The sequence below is a fragment of the Lutra lutra genome, chromosome 6, assembly GCF_902655055.1.
Source record: "Lutra lutra chromosome 6, mLutLut1.2, whole genome shotgun sequence".
In the NCBI taxonomy this organism is placed as follows: domain Eukaryota; kingdom Metazoa; phylum Chordata; class Mammalia; order Carnivora; family Mustelidae; genus Lutra; species Lutra lutra.
In genome coordinates, this window is record NC_062283.1 from 14,016,050 (window position 1) to 14,038,004 (window position 21,955).

Here is a 21,955-nt window from a genome sequence, read left to right on the forward strand (position 1 = left end):
TGAGAGAAGGGATGTCTGTATGACTCTGCTAAAATCCTGGATCCGCTCAGTTGAAGATTCCTGGACCTAAAGGTTCGTGGAATGTTAGCGTTTGGATACGAGTGTATGAGAGCAAGCTCTTACGAGGTCAGCCTGCCTGGATCATCCAGCATCTCAATTCACTTTGGTTCAGGACTGGTGGAATGATAAAAATAATACAGATAAAAAATCATGGGTAGATTTTATCATTCCGATGTTGGTTTGGTCTCATTACATGAATTGATTGGTCGCAGTGCTTTGTGGGGGGACGTTCATCAGTGCAAAACTTTTTCACATGTAATCTTAATGGAAATATGATTCCGGAGAGAGGCGTAGGTATAAAAACCTGTGTTTGTGATTTGGGAGAGTAATCAGAATATCCAGATTATCTCTCCCAAGTGCCGACTTACTGAAGTGATGGTGCTGTGTGTGCGGCTGCGGCGGTGGGGGATCCACAGAGGTGTGGGAAGAGTGGTACAAAAAATGGCCGTCTCGGGCAGAGGAGATTAGGGTAGCCTTTCACAAGAGCAATGACGTACTAGAAAACAGAAGATTAGAAGACTGGGTTGTAATTAAAATTACACATGGAAATGGAGGAAGTTAAGCCTTTTCCTTTAGGTCTTACCGTCCTATATAGCACGTCTGTACTGTATTGTTGTTAGAAGGGTCTGTCCTTGTCTGGGGGCAGGACTGCAGCCAGTTCATCCGTTAGTCTCTTAAATACTCTTCATGGCAGGAAGTTGCTAGAGACACCTGTTACCACCTGAGTTCAGGGCAGCACGCTCACTGGAAGGGTTTGGTGACACAGCCTGCTCTGAGTGCAGTGTAGAAGGAGAAGAAAGGAAGCTTTTAAACTGCTTTAAACTACTAAACAGTTACATTTATAGGTGGTAAAGTCGTCCTTACAGTGGGATTGCGAAGTAGACGAAGATGGTATTAACTGTTAAAACCATTTTACAGATGTAGAGCTGAACACCAGAAGTGCAAATGACTTTTGTGGGGGTCAGTTTCAGTAATCAGGGGCTAGTAAGTTGCAGAACCGTGACTACTTCCCAGGATTTCTGACTCCCAGACTTGTGCTTTTTGCATTATACTGCACTCCACCGTGCACCCATCTGAAATGCTGCTCCCTACCCACCCCCCTACATCTGATCCAGCAGGCTATAAAACTCAGGCCCCTTGTTACTCTTGAAGGGTGATTTCCTTGATTACGTCCCCACTCAGTGTTGTGTCACTCCTTGTAGTTAACTTTCACCATCTGAGTGCTGATCCTCTGTTCTCCCCGGAAGGGCAGAGGCTGCTTCTCCCGAACACCGAGCACGCTCTAAAGATCTTCTTAAATAGGTTTCGAATGAAGGAATCCCTCCCAAATAGTACATTGTTTTGTCAAAAAAGGGAAAAAAGATTAGTATATTTATTAAGATCGCTAAAAACTATGATCTTAAGAATTCCATTAAATTAAACATTATTCTCTCTAAAATTTGATTTGTCTTACCCATTCTCAGAGTTCGTCAGGATAGAGTAAACCAGGGTGCCTGGCTGGCTCAGTCAGTTGAGCATCCGACTCTTGATCTCGGCTCTGGTCTGAGCCCGCTTTGTGCTTCGTGCTGGGCGAGGAGCCTACTTTAAAAAAAAAAAAAAAAAAAAAAAGGTAAACAGGTGTTTCTGACTGATGGAGGAATCCTGGGGCCATTGCCCCGTTTTCCCTAGATCCGTGTCTTTTCCCCTGACGTGTGTTGCTGATAGAAGTCGTGCCCTCACGTGCAAACACTTCACCTTGCATGCTGTCCCTGAGATGTTGCCTGTGGTTGTGTCTGGTGGCCTCACGCGCAGAGCGCTTTTTGTTCATCTGCATTCGGTGTTGCTTTTTCCCCCCACAAATGAATATACATTGCTTTTTAAATGAGAAAAGTACATTTTAATGTATTTGCTGTATTTTCATCAAGTGTGTCCTTCTGGACTATGGAATCCTTATGTAGATCTTCATTGGAGAAATCTTTGAGAATAGGTGTTTGTCGTGCTTAGAGTGTGGGGGGTGGGCGGGGGGACGCGGCAGCAGTGTCAGTGTGTCCACATGCGGGGACTGGCACCGGGCTGTTCGTCAGTAAAGGAGACGCAAGTGAAAGGAGCAACCTGCGTGTCCAAAATGGCATTTTTAAAATTAAGGTTTGGCAGATTCTTAAACAAGAAAGAAAGCCCATGGGAGGAGAATCGTGTTGGGTGCCAACAAGGTCTGAGAGGACCAGATAGAGTGCTTTTCCAAGTCATCGTTTACTTTTGTGGGAGGCTGTGTTTCTGAGCCGTGAGGACAGATGCTAGAAAGTGAAGACCATTAAAGAACAAATCGTCTTAGGAGAGATGACTATGAGGGCAGCAAGAGGTGAAGCGGGACCCGGGAATAGTTTGAGAATGAAGTCCCCTCCCCCCCGCCCCCCCCATTTTCCCTGAATGCTGGAAATGCACGCAGCAGGGTAAAGGTGGGGGATCTTGGGGCAAGGGCTCATCAGCGAGCAAAAAATGAAGTGCAGATCTGAGTCGGTAAAATCGTGGGAAGTATATGAAAAAGTTTGTCCATACTGCTAGAAAGTCAGAAAACCCCTACATTTTAGGACATACCCTTTTCCCCTTCCCATCCAGGAGTACAAATTTGTTAAGGGCAAGCTACATACTGGCTTTGAAGACGTTCAAGATTGAACTAAACACCTTTTTTTACAGATTACTATCGTCTCATATTATGAAGTCAGTATATAAGCGGGCTATATGTAGTGAGTAGTAATTTATTTTAAACTAAGCTACAAGTACGCGATTTCTAAAATTAGGTTTGTTTTTTTCATTTCCAGTAATGATGTAGACATGGAAACAGAGCACTACTCCAATGGGGTTGGAGAGACTTCATCCAATGGTTTCCTAAACGGTAGCTCTAAACATGACCACGAAATGGAAGATTGTGACACCGAAATGGGTCTGCAGTGATATTTCTTACATTTTTAATAAAAAATGATGACTACAAGGTTATGTTTTTACTTGTATTGATTCCCAGCTGATGAGCATAAATCAGATTTAAAGATGTATGTGCCATTGGATTTGACAATTGTACATATAGTACATATTGCCCAAAGTGTCCCGTGGACGTGGGCTGCTCGAGGAGCAGAGGCGCTTCTCAGTTTTCCGTGTGGGATGGTTTCCCTGACTTCAGTACTGTCATTAATGCAGCCGCACTTTTGGTAGTGTTAACTGTTCGGTAGCATGTTTGGGGCTGGAGGTGTGAACGGTTTTTATACTTACTTCAGTGTAACCACTAAAGGCCAGATGGGTAGAAATGATTTTATAAATTCTAATCAGACAATTTCTTAAGTCAATTTAATGTGAATGTACATGCCTTATGCATAGTTCTGTGCCCGGCACAGAGTAGGTTCTTAAGTGTGACCCACCCTTTTCCTCCCTACCGCCCAAAAATGATGTGGCTGAAAAGCACATTAGCATATATAGTTCTGTTTTGTTGATAACTTGTGTAAGTAAATTGTGCCACAAAGTTAAACCATTCGCAAACTCTCCCATCAGTTGGAGAATGAAAATTTGTTGGAGCCTCAACATTCTTATTTGTCTGAATTGCATGGCAACATTAGATTCTGACTATTTTGATGTTAAAAGGTCTGTATTGAGGATCGTTGTTGAGGATTATGTGTTCAACATAGAATTCATTTTCTCAGGCAAGGGGTTTAATTTAAAGGGCAGCCTCGTTTTCCTGTGTCAGATACCAACAACTTCAACATTCAGAGAGTAACTTAAGCATGGTGATTTAAGAACAGGGGCTCTAGAGCCAGATGACCTGGATTCAAAATCTGCAACTGCCACTTACTAGCTGTGTAACCTTGTGCAGGTTACTTAAGAGCTCAGTGCCTCAGTTTCTTCATCTGTAAAATGGGTACAGTAATAACAACACCTGTAGGTCATTGTGAAGATTAAATAAACCAATCTGTGAAAAGCTAATAAGCACAAAGTAAGTACTCAGTAAATGTTAATCATTGTCATCGTTGGTCATCCATACAGTTACATTATTGATCAGTGGTTGGTGTCCACCAAGATAAATATATACCATACAATTATTTTGTAAAAGTATGTGATTAACCCTTTCGATAAGGTGGTGTCTTCTGTGTTTCTTTGGAGTCATTCAGCTTTTAGCCAAGAGGCACCCTTTCATTCCATCTCTGTTTGGTCAGAGTAGCCTGAGAGGCAGTTACTGACTTTGTTCCTTTCTTCTCAATGCTGGTTAATGTCGTGTTAGAGATTTGTGCTTAACTTCTCATAAACCTTTCCCTGATACCCTAGGTGCCCACTGCACAGGAAGGTTGTCACCGGACTTTCAGCTGCGTGCTGGGTTTGGAGCCTAGATTCTTGAGACTTAGAGGATGTAGACCTTTTAGCTGCAGCGTTTCACACTGAATTAAAATAAAGCCACGTGTTTAGATAAACTATTAGGTAGTAGTTCCTAAATGAAATGTACAGACTGTTATAAGCAATTTATGTTCATTTCTCCATTGTATTCCATTTATTAAGGTAGTAAAATACTCGTTTGTTTCGCTTACAGAAGTTGATTCGAGTCAGTTAAGACGCCAGTTGTGTGGAGGAAGTCAGGCCGCCATAGAGAGGATGATTCACTTCGGAAGAGAGCTGCAGGCCATGAGCGAACAGCTGAGGAGGGAGTGTGGCAAGAACACAGCGAATAAAAAAATGTTGAAGGTAGATTTGTTTTTCCTTGAAACATTAGAAACGTGTCAAAGGAATTCAATTGTCATTTTGTAAAACACAGAGCCGTGCTAGGAATTCCATTTGGACTTCCAGTAACTAATGCGGATTAAATCCCCGCTCTGCCACCCATCGACACTGTATACCCTCTCTCGACTAACTTGTCTGGTTCTGTTTTCTCGGCTGTGAAATCGGCAGAGTTGGTAGAGGTGTGGGTTTGCTGGTAAAGATATAAATTTGAGATTATTTTTATTGCTGCAAACGCCGCGCAGGGCTGCAGCGCCTTGAATGTCTCCTGCAGGGTTTCCGTTTTGATGGCGATTGCTGCGGCCTTGGGTCATCTTTCAAAACGGGGGTGTGGGGGGGTGTGGGGGCGGGGTTGAGATACATTCTCAGATCTCTTCTGGATTGATGTGTGTGATGGGTGGATGGCAAGATGGGTAAAATGTCAGCACTTCAGGATGATAGCCAGTTTCACAGATCGGTTGCAGATGGACGAGTTTTTCCCTGCCTTAAGTCAGCATTGCAGTCCGTTGTAGGGATGTTAAGATTCTTTAAAAGACTTTTTTTTTTTTTTTTAACTCTTAAAGTCCCAATAGCCCTGTGAGTCTGTGAAACATTAACCTAGCCATTGTGATTTTTTTCTTTTTCTTTCTTTCTTTCTTTGGTAATCCTGCATTAGCATTAGGTTGGGCTCAGAGGTGATTCGTTGTAAATATTTTCTCTGGAATGTTCTGTAAGAAGTCCAAAGGACAAAGGGGAGATGCGTGCGGTGGCCCTGAGCCCAAGCCTGGGTTTGGTGGGAAAGAGCAAGGCCCGGGCCGCCCTTTTCTGCCCCAGACTGAGACTTAGCGCGCCAGCCAGCACTGCCTGGTAGCACCAAGCCTGGCATGAGGGCAGCAGACAGGGAACGGCCTCCTGTACTGTGGCCTTGGTGTGGCACCTGCTGTATAGACAGAGCATACCTGCTTAGCCTCTGAGCGGATAAGGAGCCCCTTATCTATAGCGCCAGCAGCCCAGGTTGGAGGGGCGGTGGCTTCCCTGCACATGCATGGGGACAGCCCACCTGCTGTTTCCAGTGGTTGCGGGGGGAGGCGGGGCTCAGCCAGAAACCGGGGTTAAATTATGATTTTTATGCTAAGTAAAAGAAAATCAGTGGAATATGTAATTTAAACAATTTTTTATTTAAAATGGTCAAATCATATTTTGATTTGGGACTGCAAACTGGTGCAGCTACTGTGGGAGACAGTTTGGAGGGGTCCCCAAAAAGGAAAATACAACTGCCATATGATTCAGTTATTCCACTGCTGGGTATTTACCCCAAAACTGTGAAAACAGTAATTCAGGAAGATACATGCACCCCTGTGTTTACTGTAGTGGCATTTACAATCGCCACATTATGGAAGCAGCCCAGGTGTCCCTTGGTAGACCAGTGGATAAAGATGTGCTCTGTGTGTGTATATATATTTGTGCTATTTATATATATACACACAGTGGAATGTTACTCAGCCTTAAAAAAGAATGAAATTCTGCCATTTGTGACAACATGGACAGACTTAGAGGGTATAATGCTGAGTCAAGTCAGTCACGGAAAGAGAGGTGATTTCACTCCTATGTGGAATTCAAGAACCAAAACAAACGAACAAAGAAAAGATAAAAGGGCTGTTAACTACAGAGAACAGAGGGGAGGTGGGGGCGTGAAACGGGGATGGGGTGGAGAGCGCACTTAACGTGATGAGGACTGAGGAACACATAGGGTTGTTCAATCTCGTGGTAACGAACACCTGAAACTAATGTAACTCTAATTATACTGGAGTTTAAAGAACACAAAATAAAACCCAGACATCCGTATGTTAGGGAAATGGCTGTCCACATTTGTCCTCTGAGATGAAGAATTCCTTGAGGCCAGAGTGGGTCTTCGTTCCTCGCCCTTTAACTGTATCTAATGCAGGTGGCATCTAGCTATTTAATGATTATTCAAAAGAGTTTGGTTCATATGAGTGATATTTATTTTTATCATACTAGAAATTATAACTGTAATCTGTCTATTGACAATCATAAATCCATTGGATATTTTTATGAAAAATAACTTCCAAAAAATAAGCACAGTGGCATTGCTGCATGTTTGTACACGTCTCTTTAAACACTGGGTATGATGGAGGGTAAGCTGCGTTCTCCCTCCCTCCCTGTACGTCTGCACCGGGAGCCTCTGGAAACCCTCCACCGTATGGTTGTGGGAGTGTGAGAGTGAGACGAGACAAAGTATCTTCGTTTCCTTATGAAAGCAGTTCGGAACTTACAAGACATCCTGAGAGGGTCCCCGATGGGACCCTGATGTCTCTGGAGGGTCCTGGGAGCGCTCCTGTTGGAGGGGAGACTTGGAGATATGAAATGTTTTTAGGATTTCATACACTTTTTTACACTAGGTCATCTGACGGTTTTCTTGTTCAAACTTCATGCCAAAGGCACACGATGAGGGACTGGGATTTCTTTGGTATCTTTGGAAAATGCAGGCTTTCACTTCATCAGCTGACTGACTTGGGTTCCAGTGTGCACAGAGCTCCCAAAATGGCATCAGTGGCCTCTTCTCGAAGAGAGTCCTTGATTATATGTTGAATTATGTGAAGCTGTAATTCATCTTCTTCATCTAAAGCATGTGGATGGCTTTGATTTTGCACTTCTGACTTCGAAGCAGATGCCAGCTGCTTCAAGAGACTTCCTCAGTATCCTGCACGCTTTCCTCCCCCTCCCGCAGCTCCCCTTGATGCACAGGGGGCTAAGCTCACTGATCCAGCTTGGAAGCCCCAGGAGAGCAGCTGGAGGATTCGAGGACAACACGCAAAGTTTCTTTACCGCTGTTCAGAAGGTTTAGAAATTTCTCTTTTTCCTTTTCATTTTTCACTTCAGGGCACACGTGATCGTAGTGGGTGTTTTTTTATCTTTCATTGTGTGTGGATCTGCGTAGATATCTGAATCACTGCATAGAGCAAGATTTGTTTAAATGCAGAGGTAAGAGTCCCCGAATGCTTTCCCGGGAGACCCCTCGCGTTCCACTGGCCTTGAGTCCTGGCGGAGCGGGCCTGGTGCGGACTGAACCCGGGGCAGGAGCGCCCCTGCCCGGGCTCTCCCGCTTTCTCACCTGCCGACGCCTGCCCGCCCGCGGCTTCCCAGACCGCCGCCTGCACGGGTTCCACCGCCCTTGACGGAACCGCGGCGGGGCGGCCAGGCACGGCAACGGGGCCGAGGCCAGCAGGACCGAGCAGCCCCAGCTGGCAACCGAAGCAAAAATAGAACAATTTGGACTCACCCTGTTTAGAAACTGCTACCGGTTTTAAGCCAACTGTAAGTACAGTTTGAGAATCCTACCTAACTGGTGTCACACTGGCCTCCGAGATTCTTCCCACGGAGACCTGTTCTTAGGTAAAAAGTAACCCCTCATCCCATGATAGTTCAAAGATATTTTCAGTTTTGTGCCTTAAATCCCGTGTGCGTGTATTTTACCTAGTGATTGTAGTTGTGCTGTTTGGCATTGTTTCTGTTGACAGCCCTAAACGCTTACCTCCAGTTTCTGTGCCTCAGTTATTTTTAGTGGCCGCGCACTGCTCTTGGGTGCTGGCAGGTCGGTTCGTGTAAGCTCTGCTCGGTTAGACTTTTTGCTTTTATTCCAGCGCTGTAGTGAACGCCTTTATACATGTGTCTTTGTTTCTTCCCTATAATTGTAACGCTGGGAGAAAGTCCTAGAAATAGAATGATTGGGTCAAAGGATAGGATTATTGTGGCTTTGCTATGTATGGCTGTACTGCTTTCCAGAAACCTCTCCCGGCTTACCAGCAGTAGAAAAGGAAAGTGCCAGAGGCACTACTGGATTCTTCTACTCTAGTGGGTTCCACATCAGACCTTAACACCGCTCATTTGCATTTCTTTGGTCACCAAAACTTCACCCTCAGTTGTTTACTGCAGGATTTAAAACATTAATGTTGCTGCCCTGACTTCATTCCCTTTGTAAAGAAAGATAAAATAGATATTCAGGGAACCTGGTGGTGTAAACCTTTTTATTTCTCCTTTTAAGGTTTTATTTTCCCCTGACTTCCAGGCTTTGTTCTTTGGTGTTGCTGCGTGATATTTCTAAAGTTCATTTTTATCCATGTTGATCCTTGATTTAAAACTCCATTGCCATGGGGCACCTGGGTGGCTCAGTGGGTCAAGCCACTGTCTTCAGCTCAGGTCATGATCTCAAGATCCTGGGATCAAGCCCCACATCGGGCTCTCCACTCAGTGGGGAGCCTGCTTCCCCCTCTCTCTCTGCCTGCCTCTCTGCCTACGTGTGATCTCTGTCTGTCAAATAAATAAATAGAATCCTTAAAAAAAACAAACAAAAAACTCCACTGTCCTATTGGAAAAAAATTCAAGCTTTTTAGTGTGACTTAGAGGCATTTTAGGCTCGAACCCCTTACCTGTGGTTCCATCCAGGCCTGCTTTTCTCTCAGCCTGTTTCCATGGAGCTTGGGGCTCTTTCTGGGATTGGGTCACCTGACACAACATACTCCGTTAACGCGTGGCGCACCGCACCTTGTTTATTTATGTGTCTGACTTTCCTCTAAGACCTTGGGGGTCCTCGAAGCAGTGGCGGCCCTCCCTGGGGATTGCCAGCTGTGGCCTAAGCGTCTGGCAGCTTTGTGCAATACTGTATTCCACAGTTTTGAAAATATTAGAGCAAAATTTTGGACATTTTTTGTCCTAGTATTTAGAGTGGCAATTTAAAGAAACTGCATCTTCCTAAGTGACTTCTGCACCAGCTGCGTGCTCTCAAACTCTCTCAGCCTCGGTTTGCTTCTAAGTTGGGCACAGCAGTATTCCCGTCCTGAGGTTATTGTGACGATAAAATGAGTCTGTCCATGTTCGTGCTTACAAGATGACTGCACCCGGTATTAGTGCGTGACACATGATCGCCATCTTCCACGAGGTCTTGTCTTAAATACTAAGGAAGGTGTAAACACAAGGATGGTCTGGATTTGAGATTAGGGGGTGCACCATTTCTTTTTGGTAGCATGTCTGGGTCTGTAGCCCCAACGGGGTAGTCTCGTGCTTAAAGGTTTCATACACCCGTTGTTCCTGGGCAACTCTTCGGTGTACTTGAAAAATGGATCCGTAGTATGGGGATGGTCCTCCGTTAGGTGGTTGTTGGGTAAATTAAGTCTTGAGCGAAGATCAGTCCTTTAGGAATAATGTGATTGATCAGAGTTGGCTTTCCAGGTGGTAGGACATGAATCGTCTCTCCAAGCCCAGAGGAAGGGAACTGGGATGGGGAACTGAGCAGCTCCGCGGGGCGCACCGGAAGCAGCCGCTCGAGTGATTGGCGGGTGTGGGAAGCTGCTTCCCTGGACCCCGCGTGCACCCATGGCTGCAGGGGACTCAGAATAGGGTAATACATTTTTGTCTTCAGAGACCTTTCAGGCTGTCTGGCACGAGGGAGAGATTCATCAGTGTCAGACCTTGGGCGAGCCGCACGTGTGTCCTGCCTGGTGGCCTCGGGGACAGCTAGAGCCGTGCGGGCGGTTCTCTAGCTCCGCAGCGCGGAGGCCGGTGTGCGCGACGCGGGCCGGCCCCAGCCCTTCCCCCGCCTGAGCGCCGGGGAGTTCAGTAGAGGAACGTCAGTGCGGCTGTACCTGGGAATACTTTGCTTTAGCAATTTCAGCCTTCCGCGTGTCCGAAACCAGCGTTTCCGAAGTGTCGTTACCGAATTCACTGATGAATGGTTTCCGCAGCACTTTTCCACGTATGCCTTCTGAATGGGAAGGTGTCCTGTTACTTGTCTCTCTAGACCTATACTGGTGCTCCACATGAGGGCACTGACTGGTGGCAAAATGCGACGACGTCTGGGTGGCTCATTCGGTTAAGTGCCTGCCTTTGGCTCCGGTCGTGACCTCAGGGTCCTGCGATGTAGCCCCAAGTCAGGTTTCCTGCTCAGCGGGGAGTCTGCTTGTCCCTCTGACTCTCCCACTCCCCTTGCTCGCTCACTCCCTCAAATTGTGAGGGAGTAAAGAATAAAGATTTTATTCTTTAAAGAAAAAAAATCACGTGTTGAAAGGTTAGAATGAACTGACACTGCTAACTTCATTGAGCTGTTCGTCCTCACGACCTTCTCAGGCAGGACCTCTTCTGTAGAGATGAGGAAATGGACACTTAGGCCTTTGCCCGCCAGAGGCCACACAGCAGCTGATAATGCAGCTTGAACTTGAAAGCAGTGTTTGAAACCACGGTCCTATGCACCTCCCATAGAAAGAAGACAAAGAGCGATTGAAAAGACCGTGTGTCACTTCCTTTGGGAAGGGTGGCTTGAGGATAGTTGGAACTACTGAATGTTCGGGAAGGGGAGCCAGTTTAATTTTTTTGATTCCTGAGTGAGAAAATGATATCCAGTGAGTTGTAGCGAGTCCCCACATCTGTTTAAAAAAATACACAGGGAGGCCCTATGCTTTTAACGTCAAATTTGTATCAGTGGTAATAAATTATAGAGCATCTGCATGTTTTTGTCTTCCTCTTTAATTAGCACATTCCAGAAGAATTCGTTTTAATTCTACTGTTCCGCATGTGTTGTAGGGATGGGGGAAGATTAATGAGAATGGCTGTTTACAGTAAAGAGAAATGAAAACAGCTTGGGCTTTGTTGCATAATCTAGTTGTTAAAAAACATACAGCCTAAGCATAGGGGTAGGTGGGTTGTGACAGTAGTCTAGGGCCATGAAGCTGTGTATTTTACTTGTCTCTCAACTTCGTAGCTAGGGGGGACCATGGTGGTTTAAATGTTTGAATTAAAAACCAAACTCTGTTTTCAACAGGACGCATTCAGTTTACTCGCTTACTCAGACCCTTGGAACAGCCCAGTTGGAAATCAGCTTGACCCAATTCAGAGAGAACCCGTGTGCTCAGCTCTTAACAGTGCAATATTAGGTGAGTAAAACCACAGCTTCAACGAGACTCTCTGAATGTTGGAGGTGGTATTTGCGCTGGGATTTCTGTTTTGGTAAAGTCTTAAGGGGAAATGCTTTCTACATTTCTTAAAAGTTAGAATTATTTTGGAATACAGAAACCTTCCCCTCCATTGTCTCAGTTCCAGATGAAGTGCATTCAGATGGACTGAACAGTACTTTGGGAGACACCTGGGGAAGTCGCGAAGTTTTTGTGCGCAGGTTGCAGAAGCATTTCTGGACTGAGGCTGCCGGGCGCGCGCCAGGCAGCAGCAGCTCCTGGAGTAGCACGACGTTTGCACTAAAGTTGAGTGTATTCCGCCGGGTGCCCTTCCCGCGCACAGAGGGTGGGCAGGGAAGAGCGGCAGCGTCAGGAGCGAGGCTTGGCTGAGGTGAGCCCGAGTGACGGGCCACGAGCCGCTGTTGCTGTGGGCCGCTCGCTGCGGAGACTTGGGACGGCGTTTGTGTACTGAATAGTCGCACTAGGTGTGTGAACTCGGCGACATCCTGTGCGTTTACGTACAAATTCTACAGGGTTGTTTAGGTGAAACGGTCTTCTAATTTCCGGATACTTCTTTTCAAATGTAATTTGTAAGAGTGATTTTTCACCTGACTTTAGAATCTACTTCCTCTGCTAAAATGAGACTCCACTCTAGAAGTGTTTTCTTACAGCTTGGCCCTGTCAGGTGTGGAGGCTTAAACATGTTTCAGACTATTTTTTAGGTGCAGGAGAGCAGTGCCGCAAAGAGTAGCTTCGAGAACATTTTAGACAGGGAGACATGTAGAGGGCCAGGGCTCTTGGCCACAATGTAAAGGAAGCAAGTAGTCATAGTTGAGCCTTAATCCATTTATTTGCTCTTACAGAAGTTAATTACAGTTGACCCTTGAGGAATGTGGGGTTTGGGGTACCAGCCCTGCTGCACAGTCAAAAATTTGCACGTTAACTTTTGACTCCCCCAAAACCTAACTACCGAGAGCCTGCCGCTGGCTGGGAGCCTTACCAGGAACAGGAGCGCTCGGTTACGTGTTCTGTGTTATATGCCTCCTGTGCTGGGTTCTTGCAGTAAAGCTAGAGAAGGGATGGGAAGAAAACCTAAGGGGAAACACACTGCTGGATCCAGAGAAGGGCCACTTGGACGTGTACCTGTGCAGTTCACAGCCCTGCTTCTCAGGGCCAACTGTTAATTCGTTGTGTGTTAAGGTATCATAGTGGGGTGTTTGGAGTAAGAACAGTTACTAAAAAAAAAGTAAGTCATCTTTTGTGCTGTTTCCTTAAATTTAGAATTTGTATGTAATAAATAATGTGAATTTTCTTTGATTAATGTGTTGTGTTCTTTGGTTATAGGAAATTCATTTAGCTCTGTTGGTAGAAATAGGATTTAATAGCAATCCTGGGGTTATAGGGCAGATTATGGTTTACTCTAATTGTCTTTTTGAAATTACTACATGATAAGTAAACATGAAGGCTTAATTTCAGCTACATTTATAGGTAAAACTCAGACTTAGAAAGAATTTCCTTCTGTTTTTATTTTTTCCTCCAAATTTTTATTTCAGTTCCAGTTAGTTAACATACAGTGTATCGCTGGTTTCAGAAGTCAGCGATTCATCGCTTACATGCAACACCCAGTGCTCATCACAAGTGCTCTCTTTAATGCCCATCCCCCCGCTAGCCCACCACCCACCCGCCTCCGCCTCCGCCAGCCCTGTTTGTTCTGTCTTTACGGGTCTTGTGGTTTGCTTTTTTCCCCCCTTCCCCAGTGTTCATGCTTTGTTTCTTAATCTCCACGTGAGTGAGATCATATGGTACTTGTCCTTCTCCTACTGACTTCACGAAGCATAGTACGCCCTAGCTCCAGACCACAGCGTTGCAAATGGCAAGATTTCATTGTTTTCTTTGCAGCCGAGTAATAGTCCATTGTATATATATGCCACATCTTCTAGAAAGAATTATTGGAGTAACCAGTTTTTTCGCAGGAGGTTTTTTTTTTATATCTTGGGTTCTTTAAGGGAATTCAGATATTAAATATTAAATTTAGGACCACTATGCAAGATATACATATTCTTATATACTGTGCTACATATTATGTAGTATGTAGGTTTAGCTATATTGTACTTAAATTTATATTGATAGAATTCCTACAGAATGACAAGATTAGCAGATTGCTATAGGTCAGTGTACAGATTTATAAATATGCTTTTATGTTTTGTTTTATGTTTTATGTTTTAGTTTCATCTCTAGTGCTTAAAGTTATATTAATTGCATGTAATTCCAGTAAGTTCTATATCCCAAAAAAACCCTTAAAAATGCTTTTTTTTTTTTTTTTAAGATTTTATTTATTTGACAGAGAGAGATCACAAGCAGGCAGAGAGGCAGGCAGAGAGAGAGGGAAGCAGGCTCCCTGCTGAGCAGAGAGCCCGATGCGGGACTCGATCCCAGGACCCTGAGATCATGACCTGAGCCGAAGGCAGTGGCTTAACCCACTGAGCCACCCACGCGCCCTTAAAAATGCTTATTAACCATATGCCCCTGCCCCTCACCAAAGTAGAGTACCTCCAGATGCCTACCTTTGAGCAACGTTACTTCCCTATACAAAAGAAAGTCTGGAGAAAATGTTTCCTTTTCAGTTTTTATTCTGTTACACTGATTTTATATAAAAAATTGTTCTCAACTCACAGCAGAACTGTAAAAGTCGGTCCTGCTTGGATTAGACTTGGCAAAAAATGTTTATCATCATCCAAGTTTAGCTAAATAGTGTTGCCAAATAATAGCTAGGACCTTACTAACCCTAACCCACAGACCACTTTTCAAACCATACTTTCTCCCCAGTCTGTGTGCCTTTTCTGCCATATTTTTGATTCTTATATTCTTGATCCTATTTTCTCTTTTAAATCCTGAATTCCCCCCCCCCCCCCCGCTTTTTGGCTCCATTCCTTCTGCATCTTTTCTTTCTCCCACCACACTGCAGATTTGGAATCCAGAGTTGAGTTCAGTCATAGGGAGCCTTACCAGCCAGTATCATGGTTTTTGCCCTTGGTTATCAACTATGCCTACAAACGACTGATTAGTAATCGTATTAATTGTGAATCTGTATAAACTTAAATTGTGGACATCCCCACCGAGATCACTAGCTTCTAGCTGGTTGGCCACTTTCCCCAGTAGTTCATTTTTTAAATCTCTGATAAAGAACAGATTTTGATAATTAACATCTGTACTGTAGTTGACCATTTTGGGGTATGCATGACCCTGAAAACTAATTTATGGGCAGTTATCTGTCAATTATAAATTAACTCCAGGATCAGAGGGTGATTTTGCTTTTATCATCACTCATGGCCACCATCACCATTAGGCCCCCTAGAAACCCAAGTTAACACTCGCCTGTTAACACTGTGCCTTGGAGATACTTAGCCTCAGTTGGGTCCTCTACCCAGAAGGGGAAGAATCCAGCACTGAAACTTCTACTGAAAACCTGCTGTCTTTTTCTGGCAAGTCAGCTGACTTTAGTGAAGCTGAAGGGAAATACTAAATCTTCCCTACTCCTCACTGTAGGTATCAGGGAACAAATTACATCTTTCCAGCCGTAATTAATATGAAAGTTTTTAAGTACCTAAAGGTTTAAAAGTCAAATTCTGCAAGCATTTCTCTTAACAGATGAATACCTACTATCCGTACTACTACCTAGTCAGAGCAGCATGTCCAAGACAGTCCGCATTGGCTTAGAAGTTACTACCCTCACTAGTTAGGTCACTAAGAGCAGTGTAGACGTTGGCTCATTTTTAGAGAAATGCAGTATCTTCCCAACAGAGAGTTTTTAGAAAATGTCTTGCTAATTGCTATTTCCATTTTTAATCATTTTTCCTCAGAAACCCACAATCTGCCAAAGCAACCTCCACTTGCCCTAGCAATGGGACAGGCCACACAGTGTCTAGGACTGATGGCTCGATCAGGAATCGGATCCTGTGCGTTTGCCGCAGTGGAAGACTGCCTGCATTAGCCGTGCATTTCGGGAGCGCGCACGCGTACTGTGGCATATAGTCAACATGGAAGTAGACCAGCTCTGCTGATTTGAAATTTAGATTTTTTTAATTATGTACTGGGGACAGGTTTTTGTCGCTTTACATTGCTTCCTAGTTTACAGCATGATGCAAATGATTTTCTAACTTGGTGTTAGGAGAAATTATTTTCCATCTTTAACCTCTTAGTTGTCTAAGAGTTAAATATTACTGAATTTCAGACATTCAAATTGATCATCACAAATCCTTTAAAACAATTATCTAAAAGAAACCAAAAAATCCTGCCGCCTTTGTTTGGGGGAGAGGGGGGAAGGAAAACGGAACAAGTTGTGTTTGTGTTAGCATGTGGGTGATGTAAACTTCAAATCGGGAGATGCTCCGACCCCCACTCCCATATAAGCATTCAATCAGTGTAACTTGCAAAACGCATAAACATCCGACAGTTTGAATTTATAGTGTTGATGGAAGAAATCATTTTTAATGTGTACTGTAAAACTTGAAATACTCAGGAGCTGAGTGAATATGTTTGTTGCTACTTACAATCCCGACCTGTTAGTCCCAGTAGTTTTGTTTTAACATGGTCTTTTTCAACTTTGTTTCCTGTTTAACTACAGACGACTTCTGTTGTAGACTCACAGTTTAACTGTTGTATTATAACAGTATTACATGTCAACAGTGTGGTTATGACCTTTATTTATATAAAAACCAAATATTTAGTCAATTTACCGTGTCTTAATTTAATCTTTGTACACCTTCCATTTTTAAGTGCTTAAATGAGTACTATATTGCAATAAAAATGTAGTGATATAATTAACCAGCCATTAAAAATTTACTATTACAGATACTAGAGTGTCAGTTGAGTTTATATATCAGGTACCTGCATATTCCGATTAATAGAAAATTAGAGCAATTAAAACGAATGGTTTATACTATAAATCTGAGTTCTACAACCCAAGACTGCCTTCAGAGCATCAGCCTCCGGATCAGTCAAACCTGAGAGTGGGGTGCTGCGGACAACAGGAAATCTGTTTCTGTAAAAACTACAGTGTGGCACACGTGGCTTGTCCGTAAAGTAACCAAGATAACCATATCCCTTGGCTGACTATGAACTTTGTGTGTACAGACGCCTGAATAATGATACTTAGATACTGCACTCTCTGAGTGACTTCTTTCCTTTTCTGTGTTCTATGAAACAAATTCTCACCAAAACACCTGCAAGGCGAGGACATCTGAGAGCTGCAGCTGGGAACCCCTAACCTGTCCATGCCTCCTCTCGCCCTGCCACTCCTGCTGCGCGCCCAGCACTGCGGGGAAGACCCACTTTCAGTTAAATGCATAAACACTCATAAAAAGGAAAACAATTCCTTTGAAGTTGCTTTTCCTTCCAGTGTAATCCTCAAAGACAGCAAGGCTCCAGAAGGATGAAGTGAGGTGGTGGGGCTTCCCCCAAAGATCTAGGATTTTTGCAATGACCTTTCAAAACGATTTATAAATGATTTATTAGATTTTCAGAAAAACTAATTCTCTAAGCCACATAACTGAATACTATACATACAAGTACATACAAGTTCTCATTCTTCATTTAGCTTTACTTCTTAGAAGTTTTCATTTTCCTGACCATCCACCGTCTTTTAAACCTCTTTGCATTTTGTTTTTTCTGGGTTCCTAAAACAGAAAATTTTGTGCAGTAAGAATATTAGATATAAAATTCCCAAGAAATAATTCCAAAGTTTAAGATTCTATGAATACTAAAATCACACTTATTAAATCAGATTGTATAGATGTATGTACATGCTGATCTATTTTTCAAAAGAAAGCAACTTTAACATACTAATACAGAAGCCATTATAAGGAAAACACTGATGTTTTGTGCTTGTTTACTGTCTCCTTAAAAAAGAACATTTTTCAATATATAAAAGAAGAAAACTCGATCTTACCCCAAGCATTATTCAGAAACTGAGCTGCAGCTTTTTTCACTGGTAACCTCTTATTTTCAAGAGACAGGAACTTATTTACTAGAAAAGATAATTATTTCTCATTTCTTTGTTTAATTTGCAGTAAAAAGTGAGAGAAACAGTCTGTGAAGAACTTACTAGTAGTTCTGTTGGTTCCCGGACCATACAAAGAATTCTGTATGAAGGCCTTGGCCGCTTGCTGCCGCGCGTCTCTTAGATCTTGATCTTTGAGCCTTAGAGCCACGTAGCTTTTATTCTGGCTGGTGACCAACACAAAAGGTCCAAATGAGCAAGTCTGAAAACGTGTTTACTTCGAAAATTAAAAACATTTTTGTTATTTCAAAAAGCGAAAAAACCAAAATCCTACTTTTGTATATGCACAGAGGATGAAGAAAACGAAGTCACAGAACTATTTTATTTTACTAGAAGTGGACTAACAATTATGTCTTAGTAAACCGATATTCTTTTTTTTTTTAAAGATTTTATTTATTTATTTGACAGAGAGAGATCACAAGTAGAGAGGCAGAGAGAGAGAAAGAGAGAGGGAAGCAGGCTTCCTGCTGAGCAGAGAGCCCGATGCGGGACTCGATCCCAGGACCCTGAGATCATTACCTGAGCCGAAGGCAGCGGCTTAACCCACCGGCTTAACCCACCGAGCCACCCAGGCGCCCGTAAACTGACATTCTTATGTAAATATCAGAATTGGTTTTCCCACAGTCTGGTCACCTTTACATTCTAGGTGAAAAGAAAGACGACTCTTACCCAACAGACTGTACTTTTTGTACTTTCTCTTTAGTGTTCTTAGAGTCACTGCCTTTTTCATATTCTTCCTTTTTCTTCTGCAAATTAGCTAAAAAAAAAATTGAGTTTTATTTCAAGTTAGTAATTAGGTAAAAGTAAAGCAGAAACATTTACTGGAGTTCACTTTAAACATCCACTCATACCAATTTCAACGCAATTCTTATTTGTAAGAAACAGAACAGGTCCAAGCTACACGCTCTCTTAGGGCCAGGGACATTTGGCTGCAGGTGTCTACAAATGCACTTGACACTTCTATGAGAAGTTATTTAAGTCAGAGCAGTTCATACCTTCTTTCAGCTTTCCTGGCGGTTTCTTTATGCTAAGGAAGAATAATGGAAACACGGATTGGTATGGCAGATAGCAAAGACGACTTCACTTACTACACAATTCCATCTGGCTTTACAAATAAGGTATCCCCCTTTCATTACCACCAACCTCAGTTTTTACTCAGGATCATTTTCGGAAAGAAGTCCCTCCTGCCGCACCGCTGCCAGTGCCCAAACCAGCATATACTCGGAGGGACTTCTTAGAATGTAAGTTGTGAAAGCATATTAGCAAACTTCGACTGAAGCAGACTGCTGTAGTTAACAGTTAAGGACTTAAGAAAAAAGTGAGTTATGTAACAGTAACTCAGAATACGAAGTGAAAGGTGGTAGGACGGCATCCTTTTATCTGGAGAAATCACAAAGGATTCAATCAGCAGTTCAGGCACAAACACCGGGATGGAGACAAGGACTAGCCTCAAGGAGTACTGGTAGGAGAGACTTAAATGTAAGCTGACAAAATACAACAGGGAGATTCCCATACAGAAGCACTTGCACAGTCTACACAGAGGAGGAAGTGATGGGGTCAGGGGAGTAGGAGTAGAAGGAAGAGATGACACGTGAGCCTGGTTTCTAGAGAGGGAAGGGGATATGCCACCAAATGCATCTGAATGCATTATATTCAGGATCTGAATAACTTTGGAAAAGTTCTTCTGCTGAAAATTTAAGAACCAGTGGCCTAGATAAAAAATACGGGATGAAACTTCTGAAATGAAGGCAGTTAGGAGGGACCCTGGGTGACTCAGTTAAGTGTCTGCCTTTGGCTCAGGTCATGATCCCAGGTTCTAGGATTGAACCCCACACCAGGCCCCTAGCTCAGTGGGGAGCCTGCTTCTCCTCTGCATGCCGCTCCCTGCTTATGCTCTTTCTCTGACAAAAATCTTTATTAAAAGGGCGCCTGGGTGGCTCAGTTGTTAAGCATCTACCTTCAGCTCAGGTCATGATCTCAGGGTCCTGGGACTGAGCCCCACATCAGGCTCCCTGCTCGGCAGGAAGCCTGTTTCTCCCTCTTCCACCCCCTCGCTGTGTCTCTGTCAAATAAATAAAGTCTTAAAAAAAAAAAAAAAGACATTAAAAAATCTTTATTAAATAAAAGCATTTAGGAGAAGCAAAGGGGGGGCATAAAAAATTACCCAACATTCAGAAGTCTAAGTTTATTAACATTTGATTTCACGGGACAGAGGAGAAAGAGGATGACAGCATTTGCCTTTAACCATTCAAGAGAGGGCAGAGCTGCTAAAAAATGAATGAAGCCATAGCAGCCAAGGTAAGTACAGGACAGGACCTCCGGGAGCCTGTGGACAGTGTCTCCTACTCCACTAAATGCTAAGTCCCAAGACATTACTTTACTCCCCACCATCTATCCTGCCCCTAGTACGAGGACAGCAGCACAAGCATTTATTGACTGAACACCCTGGGATCAGTAACTCAGAAGCCAGAGTTAGCTACAGGAATGAACAAAGAATCGGCAAAAGACTGAAAATTGGAGTTAATTTCCTCCACCTTTCCCACCAGATTCAAATATCTGCTATGTAGCCTTTTATTACTTACATTACTTGGATTCAAATAAACGTACCAATTCGTAACTCACAGGTGTCTGTAACAAGATCCATTACTTACTTCGTCGGTCCAGCTGTAGTTAACTTCTCTAGAATGTTATCTGGAAGGAGTTTTCTTTTCTTAGATAAAAACATTAAAACACTGATCAGCAGGGAGGTGCATGACAGTACGCCCCCACTTGCTTCTGAAGTTGCTGATTTTAAGGGCAGCTTCACACCGAGACAGAATGAATGAACTGGGCTGAGCCCTGCCCCACGATCTCTGAGTGGTGGGACGGCGGGGCGCACGGAGCTCAGTACCTATTCCACATTCTCTGGAAGACCTGGTGAAGCCTGGCAAGGCTGCCCACCGTATGCCACCCCAAAGGACCCAGTTCTGCACTGAGCGCAATTAAGTCCCGTCCCCCTCGAGTCCGTTCTGTGCCGCCCATCTGCCAAACGTCAGAGAGCAAAGCAACCATACTCCGCTGTACAGCCCTCGGTTTACAAAGCACCTCATAATTCTCACAGCGACCCAATTTCGGATAGAGAAACGACCTCCGCGAGACTAAATGACGAGGCTGTACTGTCCCAGGTGGGAGGAACCCTCGAACCTCGAATTCACGACCTTCCCATTCCCGTTCTCAAGCGGACAGCAAAGAGCTCCCGCGCCTTTGTTTTCGCCGTTCTGAGGCACGTTAGCGACCTTCCCCACCCCCAGGCCCCCCAGCTGTGGCTCCACACACCGGCACTCAACCCCGGCCGCGTGCTTTAAAATAGGGAGACGCCTCCCTACCCTCTAACCTTTTGTTCAATGAACAGCTCCTCGCGGCGCTTCCTCTTCTCCTTCAGGAGCGTTTTATCCCTGAAAGAGTGACAAGTTAGTGCGGGGCAACATGCGCGGGAAGGGGCGGTTCTCCCGGCCGGCGGCGGGCTCCGAACCTGCGCACCGACTCCCGAACCCGCCGCTCCTCTTCTCGTGCTTCCGCCTGGGCGCTGGCGAAAGTCAGCTCCTCCGGGGCCTCGTCGTCAAACTCGTCGTCCCCTTCCTCATCTTCTTCCTCCAGCGGCTCCGCGGCCGCGCCGCTGCTGGGCTGCCCGAGCAACAGGCCGTGCTCCGCCTCCTCCTCCTCTTCGGAGGGGGGCTGGCCCTCGTCTACCATCGCCGAGGCCGGGATGCGGGACGCGCGCGGCCGGAGCTGTACCATAGTCCGCGCAGCGTCCGACCGTCTGGCCTCTGACCCGGAAGCAACGCGCAAGCGCAGCGTGACGCAAAGCGCAAGCGACGCGACTTGCGTCGCCCCCTGCAGGTGCAGTTGGGGAGATGGCCGCGGGACGGCGGATGCGCATGCGCAGAGCCGGAAAGGGCGTGGCCTACGGAACGGACAGTAGAGCAGTTAGGACGTTGTTATCTTCACTCCTCAGGGAGCTTTCTCCTCCCGGGACGCCCTCTGGATTTCTCTCCACTTCAAATAAGCGACTAGAAGTTCCGCAGTGAGCGCAGGACGGAATGAGGCTTGTTTCTAGAAGGGGAGAGCCATCGTGAGACCGCGGGGAAGCTGACAGCAGGGTTGCCTGGGTCCCCCCTCCTCCAGT

At 44.7% G+C, this 21,955-nt stretch overlaps 2 protein-coding genes across 2 annotated transcripts in view; one reads left to right on the forward strand and one right to left on the reverse strand.

The window, feature by feature from the left end:
* RANBP9 (RAN binding protein 9) overlaps positions 1 to 16,586 on the forward strand; it is an 89,091-nt gene extending 72,505 nt beyond the window's left edge. Inside the window, exons 11-14 of the mRNA XM_047734390.1 lie at positions 2,859 to 2,980; positions 4,607 to 4,758; positions 11,603 to 11,714; positions 15,593 to 16,586. Coding sequence (XP_047590346.1) covers positions 2,859 to 2,980; positions 4,607 to 4,758; positions 11,603 to 11,714; positions 15,593 to 15,723 — 517 coding nt within the window. The 3' untranslated portion in view covers positions 15,724 to 16,586. The remainder of the gene's footprint in view (positions 1 to 2,858; positions 2,981 to 4,606; positions 4,759 to 11,602; positions 11,715 to 15,592) is intronic.
* A 636-nt stretch (positions 16,587 to 17,222) lies between these two features.
* NOL7 (nucleolar protein 7) lies at positions 17,223 to 21,619 on the reverse strand. The gene is made up of 8 exons (XM_047734408.1): positions 21,302 to 21,619; positions 21,164 to 21,224; positions 20,442 to 20,500; positions 18,786 to 18,817; positions 18,460 to 18,547; positions 17,836 to 17,957; positions 17,680 to 17,757; positions 17,223 to 17,407 (listed from the first exon to the last, which is right to left on the reverse strand). The coding sequence occupies exons 1-8, from the start codon at positions 21,565 to 21,567 to the stop codon at positions 17,331 to 17,333; spliced, it is 783 nt and encodes a 260-aa protein (XP_047590364.1). The 5' UTR covers positions 21,568 to 21,619; the 3' UTR covers positions 17,223 to 17,330.
* Between the last annotated feature and the right edge of the window lie 336 nt (positions 21,620 to 21,955).